An 8,795-nucleotide genomic window follows, 5' to 3' on the forward strand; every position below is an offset into this window, starting at 1 on the left:
ACACACACACACACATACATACATAAAAACTTTTATGTTAAATATGATCCTTTTTTACAAAATTTTTACACTGAATTTTTACAAAATTCACATGGATGTGATATTAATCACGCATTACTAAGGCAAGTACATTTTATTTATATAACGCAATTACTTACTAGTTTTACACTCCTATCACAAGTCAACGGAGTTCTCATGAATTATAATGAAGAGATCCCTCTCTCATGTATTAGGACTTTTATTTTGAAAACGCCACTAGTAAGCTCGTCTTCCGGTGCAGTAGCAGGTAGTTCGGTTGCACTCGCATCAGGCCTGTGGCGGTGTGTGGCGGTGCCACCGGTGCATCCGGAGCCCAGTGTGTTTCCCCGGCGGTGCGCAACAATGCGGCGCTGGAGATAAAACTTCACCAGCGATGTCAGAACCCAAAGCTTTCGCGCGACTTTAACCCGAGAAGATGTCAGATGTCACCAAGACCGTTCAGAAATGGCACGCGAGTTTTAAAAAGGGCACGGACTTTGATTCGTGGGGGCAGCTGGTGGAAGCCATCGATGAATATCAAATGTAAGTTGCGTATTTCTGATCAAAATAAAAAAAAAAATGTGTTTGGCGATGTCTGGATCAGAGCTGGATAGAATTTTTTCTTTACTCTAAAAAATAAATAAAATAGAACAAGGCATGACAAGTGATGCATTGCAATTACACAAAGTTGCAATTTATTTCCCTTCACAAGGGCGCATTATAGATTTATTTGTACTTCATTTTGCATGATCTTGCATTGTTCGATTTAATGCATGAAATGCGTTCTAGATGTGCATCATGTCCAGTGAGTGAATAACTGTTGAGTGTTTGACAGCCTGTTTGCATTATCTCGCGCGCCACACCCTCCAGTACTGGGTGGAGCTTCACTGTCTGTCCTCATCTGAATTCATGCCATTTAGGTCAATGCTGACAGCCATCAGACACAAGAGCTCCAGCATTTCTGCTCTTTACACTCTACTTTTGCCTTTTCTTTGTGGTTTTAACGTAGATTATGTGTTATTGTTCATGGAACACAAACTGCATTTACTATCCACAAAGAAAACTGACTCTTATTCCCTTATATTGTCATCCAGAACATGGATTTTATTCATAAAGTTAACTTTCCAAATGTTTTAATTCTTCAATTAATTTTTTTTTTTTCGTGAGTTATGAAACAGAAACGTGTGAATAGAAAAATATTAAGTGTTTCCATGTTAAAATGAAAACATTATGATTTACTAACGTATTACTGTGATTTTTCATCAGACTCGCAAGGCAACTTCAGAAAGAGGTGCAGTCATCAAACTTGCATGATTTTACAGAGGAACAGAAGGTATGTGTTGACAGCTGTCAATCACTTATTTTAAAGTCAACATGAAACATAAGTTGCGATTGTCTTTTCTTCCCTATTGTGACGTATATCCGAGTGAAACGGCTTCACAAACCAGAACAAATGTAGGGCAGGGGCTTGATTTTGTTTGTGGAGGATTGATTGGATGGTTGTGGTTTGCTATTGGTGGATCTCATGTGAGTGACAGGTTGCCCCGCCCTCGTCATCAGAGGGGAAGTTATTCTGATTCAATATTGAGGCACATGAATTTAACAAAAATAATGATGTGCATTTATAATAAACACTGCAATATTTCATAAAAAAAATAATTGTCCATTTTGATTTCATGTTGACAGTAAATGCAATTTCAAATTTTGAATTATAACTCGATGTTTAAAGTGCTGTCAAATCGATTAATCACATATAAAAGTTTGTGTGCGTATATATAATTTTATTTTTTATATTTATATATATATATATATATATATATTACACACACACACACACAATATGTATACAAACTTTTATGTTCGATGCGATTAATCGATTTGACAGCATATTTTAAATTAAGATATTTTGTGGTCAGACTAATTTTAGATCTTCTGTCTGTTATTATCTCACAAAATAAACATTTTTATTTTCCAGAAAACCCTGGGAAAGTTTGCAACATGCCTTGAAATGCGAAGTGCAGCCTTACAGGTTAGTATTGTTTTTGACGACTCTACAGGACGATATGAAAGTTAATTAGTTTTGTTGCTAAGGCAATTGCATGGCAACACCTTGACAACCAACCACAACATCTTTAAGTCATTATGGCGGTTAATGCACAGCCAAACACCACTTACAGTTTGCTCAGGAAATGTAAATATCTAGTTATTGATATTTTTAAAATCACCCCACCAGCAGTGTATTTATTATCTCACATTGTGAATATAATAATTGATAATAATAATAAATAAATTATCAGTGCCTTTTTAATGTTTAATGAGTTTTTAAACTAATTCTGCTGTTTGTCTCTGTTAGTGCACACAATCTCAAGAGGAGTTCAAGTTAGAAGACCTGAAAAAACTGGAACCCAGTATGTACACGTGGATATGAATAATTGAAATATGTGGATATGAATGTAATAAATTGCGTATTTTAGCTCAGTTTGTGCCCCTGAATAAATACTTTTTTATATACAAAACAGAATACACATGCAAACTTTTTTTTTTTTTTTAGATTTTCTTTTATATTTTGTCTAAAGGTTCAATAAACTGTTCCATTTCCAAAAATAACCCATTTTACAGGGTTAAAACTCATTTAAAACAACAACAGTGCTGATATCTGTTAAAATAGTTTATCACTGCTATTCTTCTGTTTCTCTACAGTTATTAAGAACATTCTGACTTACAACAAAGATTTCCCTTTTGATGTCCAACCAGTGCCTTTGAGGTAATTTTTCAATGTTTATTTATGGAACGGATAGTTCTGGTCCTGGATGCTGGTTGGTCAGTCCAGTGATTCTGACTATAGAGTGCATTAGTGCCCACCCCCTTTTTCAGCAGTGTTGGTTCCATTAATTTCTCTCATTTTAAAAAGTTTTTAAAGCCTTATAAAGCATGAACCAAGCCCATCAGCTACGAGGAGAATCATAACATTACAAACTTTGATTTGAAGCCAAAACGTATTTAAAAATCAGACAAAAATACAAAGGCACAAGACCGTGAACTTAACAGCTTTAGTGAGGGAAAGAACTACAATCCCATGAAGCATTGAGAACAGCATAATCGAATTAAAAATGTTACAGAAATATAAAACTACTCATTTAGAAATGCTGATATACATTTGCAGTGCTTCATGTGAGTGGGCGGAGCTAAAGAGCTCTATTGCCGTTGCTTTTTCAATTCTGATTGGTGGAATTTTCTGTACAGCATCATGGGTAATGTAGTTTTTCACCATGAATTCCGCTGTTAAACACGATTATTTTAAAATTAAGTTGAAATAGTGTGGGCTGACAGCAGAAGCAAATACCATCAATTAACAACCTTGTTGTTCACAGTACTGTCTTTAAAGGTTTATAAGTTATCATTAAAAATCCTACAGAGAAACTGAATGGAGTTTTTACTTCCGGAATCGACTGTTGCACTCTATAATGATTATCTACACAATATTATACCTCAAAGATATTTACAAGACTTACTATATTTACTTTTCACAGATGAAACATGTTTTACTGATACAGTTCTGTGTGTTTTTAGGAAGATTCTCGCACCAGGTGAGGAGGAAAACCTTGAGGTTGAGGAGGAGCTGGACGCTGGTACTGGAGCAGGTTCAACACCGTCATTCCCATCAAGGGTGCCAGGTGATTTACTGCATAGTACATGACGTTCGAATCAAACACCCATGTGATCTTATTCCTAAATGGCAGTGATACGGCTCTGTCTATAAAACTTTTAACAAGTTCAATCACAGCAAACATTCAGATATGCGTTCTGATCCAGAGAGAGCCGTTGTCATGTATAGATGAAAAAGCTTCACAAACAGTCTTTTCAACCACACAGTATCATTATTCTGCATTACAGTAATTCAGATGATCACAGAAGTACTGGGATAAAAGTTTATAGTTCGGATATAAAAACTGATGTCTACAGTAGCGAGTAAATCAAAATCGAGTAAATCACCTTTTGAAAGTAACTTGATGCTTCAAATAAAGATTGTATCAATTGCATCGTTACACCAGTAGGTGGCGACAAGTTACTGTTGTATCTGTCATTGAATCATTCGCTCGAGATTTGTTCAAAAACGCTGATTCATCCAGTTATGAAACAAGTGAAGAATTTATGAGCGAGTCATTGAATCATTCACTCAAGAGATTCGTTCAGAAACGCTGATTCATCCAGTAATGAAACAAGTAAAGTCTTTATGAGCGAGTCATTGAATCATTCACTCAAGAGATTCGTTCAGAAACGCTGATTCATCCAGTAATGAAACAAGTGAAGTCTTTATGAGTGAGTCATTGAATCATTCACTCAAACAAATTGGGGGAAAAAAAGAATTTAAATTAATTAGATACGGGAAATGTTGCCTTGCCCGAATTTTAATTTGTATTTTATTTTAGTTAATATGTTTATTTAATTTCAAGTAAGGAAAATTGTGTTATATTTTCTCTTTTCTTTTTAAATTTAGTAATTTTGTTGTGTGTTTTTGTCATTTTTATTTTTAAATATGTCTGTATACTTTTCATTAGGTTGTAGTTTGTTTGAGTTATTTTACTACGTCAACGTAAATCAAACAAAAATGAGAAATGTTGGCAACTAGCTGAAATAAAATTAGTTAATATTTATTTTAGTTCATTTTTAAATATTTTAGTAAATATTTTATTTTAGTTAACGTTTATTTAATTTCAAGTAAGGACATTTTTATGGTTTCAGTTTCAGTTAAAGATAATAATAACCCTGGCCAATTGATCCATTTTGTTTGTCAATAAGCAAACAAAATCTCATTTGTTAATTTATTTTTTTAATGAAAGTTTGACATCTTTGACAGGTACTCTGTTGCCACGGTTACCCTCGGAGCCTGGAATGACTTTGCTGACGCTGACGATAGAGAAGATCGGTCTGAAGGATGCAGGACAGTGCATTGACCCGTACATCACAGTCAGTGTTAAAGGTAGAGCTCAGCAGCGGTTCTTAACGTCATGTTTTCTGCCCTGACCTTTTCATACATATACTCCCTTTTCCCCTCTCCAGATCTGAACGGTATCGACTTGAATCCAGTTCAGGACACCCCAGTGGCCACGCGGAAGGAGGACACGTATATTCATTTTAGTGTGGAAGTGGAAATCCAGAAACACCTAGAAAAACTACCAAAAGGTCTCACTTTGCTCTTAAGAGTAACTGAAGTGACAGAAAAAAAAATCATTGTGCATTGCTTGTTGCAGTCATGCTTGTTTTGGATGTTGCATGATATATATTACACTGGTAATAACTTTCAATTAAGTCCCATTAACTTACATTAACAATGTGCAATAATCAATAATATTAATGTTAGTTAAAACAAATACGACTGTTCATTGTCATTTCATGTTAATTCGGGTCCATATACAACTTTTGAGTTTAATAATATATTATTATTAACATTAACTAAGATTAATAAATGCTTTAGAGTTATTTTTCATGGTTAGTTCATGGTAAATAATGTAGATAACAAATTAAACCTTATTGTAAGGTGTTAGCACTGCACTATATTTTTGCGCTTAATCATTATTGCGTTTGTCTCTTCTGTAGGTGCAGCTATTTTCTTTGAATTCAAACACTACAAACCCAAGAAAAGATTCACCAGCACTAAGTGTTTTGCTTTCATGGAAATGGATGAAATCAAACCAGGTCCCATTGTTATAGAACTGTGAGTACAATTGCATTTAATTAATAAACAAATAGTTCATATTAGGGGTGTAACGGTACACAAACATGACGTACATCAGTACTGAAGTCATGGTTCGGTACAGCAGGGGGGAGAAAACTAAACATGAATTTGCTTTTTTCATTAAACAGTGGTTTATTGAACAAATTGTGTCTCTCTCTTCAAATAAATTCAATTATAATGAACATTTTCTTAAGGATAAAAAAAAATTCTATCTCATCTAAAGCTGTAAACTATATACAGGGAGCACTTTCTTGCACATTACTATAATATTAAAAATTACAATTCACAACAGAGCCCAAACTATTAAATTTAATTTTTATTAAATATATTAGGGATGCACCGATACTAAATTTCTCCACCGTTACCGATAGCCGATTATTCAGAGTGATCTCTGCAGATACCGATAACAATACCGATAGTTTGGGGGTTCTGCCTTTTATACCTTCTTTTGAATTAATGATAATTTCATTTTAATTAATATTTATATTTTTAATTATTATATTTTGAAAGGAATGCAAATAAAAACTCTCTCAATTTCATCAACTTGTTTCAGAGTATCTGGTATCTGTTATAAACACATCAAATTAATATTAACACAATTAAATTAATATTTCTTAACTTTCGGGATGTTATTAATTTGTATAACTACTTAATATTGAACATCAAACTGGTTTCTTAGCATTTTCTTTACACAAAGCCCAAATGCAGTGCATTTTCCTGCCTTCTTCTGGTTGTCAGCCAATAGTGTGAAAATTTGCTTTTATTGGCTGATACCGATTATTAGCCGATATATCGACGTATCTCTAAAATATATTTTTATATTTATTTAAACATTAAATAATTAAGATATTACTAACAGGTAAAGTAAATATAATGAATATATAAGCTAATATAGTGCATATATTTAGTGAAATGCTCCCTCTAGAGTTAATTTCTCTAGTGAACTAACATGCTGTGGACACTGAATGACTTGCCTGAGGTAAATGTAATGCTACGTGAGATATTATTCTCAAGCTGTTTTATTGTTGTCTTTCTGCGGTTGAAACACTGGTTGAGAGACTATATGTAAACATATCTATGCATAGATCGTCTGTTCTTCTTCTGCACTTTTTCCTGTTGTGTCGGTTATCAAACAGCGTTGCATTACCGTGTGCGCCCCCTTCTGGATTGGAGTGTGGATCGCCTGTGACTGACTGTATTCGTCGTCTGACTGTATGAACCGAACCGTGACGGTTCAGGACGAACACATGTACCGTTACACCCCTAGTTCATATGCAATGCAATCTGGTTTTAGGTACAAGAAACCAACTGACTTCAAGAGGAAAAAGCTCAACCTCCTGACGAAGAAACCACTTTACCTGCACCTTAACCAGACTTTGCACAAAGACTAAACAAAGATCCTACAGGGAGGACGGCGGAGGCTCTTTCTCTCAGATACTTTGGGTGCATCACCTCTCACATTCCTTGCAATATCGGACACTTTTCTTCATATCTCCAGTCTGAAGTCTGGGACACAGTCTGACGTCTCCACCGCTCTTCATCTGAAAGAGAGACGAGTATTTCAAAAACTGAATGTTGTACAAATGCTCTGTATGATGATTTCTGATGAAAACGGTTATAACTTGTTTACGCAACACTTCCTATTACGTTTTAATATTTTTATTTGATTAAAGAAACGGCTCACTCTCATGTTCCAAACCTGTATGCTGTTATAATTGGAAAGAAGATTTTTCACATCTATTTTTCATGACAGTTAATAGTCTGTAAAGCTTCAAAAAAGACATAAAACATAAAAATAGCCCATTTGACTAGTGCGTTATGTTTGGTTCGGTTATGATGTGCAAGATTCAGTTGCTGTTTGGTTCTTAAAACAGAATAAATCTGAATATGTTGAGATTTTTAATTAATAACTTTATTTGTTTATTGTGTATGTGTGCATTCTGTGGGGGAAAAAAACAGCATAAAAGTTTGGAACTATTTGAGGGTGAGTAAATAAAGATAAGTTACATTTTGGGTGAACTGTTACTTATAAATGTTGTTTAACAGACATTCTTGTTGATTTTATGAAGTGCTTATTGCATCTTGCTAATGCTACATACACACGGAGTACATAAAAACCCTAAAGAAACAACACTGACAAACTCAGTAATATAAATATGTTGGTTTTTGTGATATCTTCAGGTTTTCTTAACTCGTTAAACGGTTTTCTGTTGGCTAACTGCTTAGCAGTTGGCTAATATTGATTTAGCATTACAGAGCAATACTTGTTTGAAATATGGCCTTTGGCTCATTAATATCATGGAAAATATATAACAATAATGGATATTTAATTAGTTTGAGTATGAATCAGAAAAAAAAACAGTAAATATATGGAACTTGACTGTATGAAGGGAGAAACTGTCGATCAAATTAAGTATTAGCATGGCAACTTTGTAATTAGCTTCACAGTTTTCTCTTTGATTAATAGTTCGGTTTTGGGGAAATTGTCGTTAAAATTTGTAATTTACTTCCGGCTTAGTTTCTCAAACAGTTTTAACTAAAGGATTTCTGTGGAAGATTGACTTGGGGAATAACCCACATTTTCTAATTTCTTTACAGTTTCTGACAGGATCAACTAAATGGCGAAAAAGTATTGCATTTCTGTGAAGACGCTGTTTGACGGACTATGCCTATCATTGTGTGTGTATTATTACATAGCTTTTTCAAATGTCTCATTTCTAATAAATGACAACGCTGCTTGAATCATGAATATCTTATAAATATACTTATCCTCTGAGGAAACAGGATAACTGTTAACTGACATAAGTTCAGTTCTTGATCGAGACAATAAAGTTCGGTCTTCATTAGTGTTCATGGTTGAACAACACTTAATATTGTTCAAAAAAGTGTTCTTCATATATATGATTTAATGAGGACATGCAGGCTAATGCTCGCATGATTAATTACTAAATGCAAATTACCTGGATTTATGGAAAGTGCATTAGTCCAGAGTGAAATCCCATGCTAGTTTCTGCCAGTTTGCTGAGATTCAGAATCCCTA

General features: G+C 34.2%; 1 protein-coding gene across 3 annotated transcripts; it reads left to right on the plus strand.

The window, feature by feature from the left end:
- Window positions 1-260: 260 nt before the first annotated feature.
- Window positions 261-8,504, plus strand: aida (axin interactor, dorsalization associated). Of its 3 annotated transcripts, none has more exons than XM_051875597.1 (10): window positions 261-561; window positions 1,285-1,351; window positions 1,994-2,047; window positions 2,372-2,426; window positions 2,719-2,782; window positions 3,589-3,692; window positions 4,877-4,999; window positions 5,080-5,202; window positions 5,617-5,734; window positions 6,892-7,082. In XM_051875597.1, the coding sequence occupies exons 1-10, from the start codon at window positions 455-457 to the stop codon at window positions 6,971-6,973; spliced, it is 897 nt and encodes a 298-aa protein (XP_051731557.1). In that variant the 5' UTR covers window positions 261-454; the 3' UTR covers window positions 6,974-7,082. The 3 variants fall into 3 exon arrangements, with proteins under 3 accessions (XP_051731557.1, XP_051731558.1, XP_051731554.1); XM_051875598.1 differs by lacking the exon at window positions 6,892-7,082 and adding an exon at window positions 8,354-8,504 and having other exon boundaries at window positions 262-561; XM_051875594.1 differs by having other exon boundaries at window positions 263-561; window positions 7,050-8,504.
- The last annotated feature ends 291 nt before the right edge of the window (window positions 8,505-8,795 follow it).

Source organism: Ctenopharyngodon idella, chromosome 20, assembly GCF_019924925.1.
Source record: "Ctenopharyngodon idella isolate HZGC_01 chromosome 20, HZGC01, whole genome shotgun sequence".
Lineage (NCBI taxonomy): Eukaryota > Metazoa > Chordata > Actinopteri > Cypriniformes > Xenocyprididae > Ctenopharyngodon > Ctenopharyngodon idella.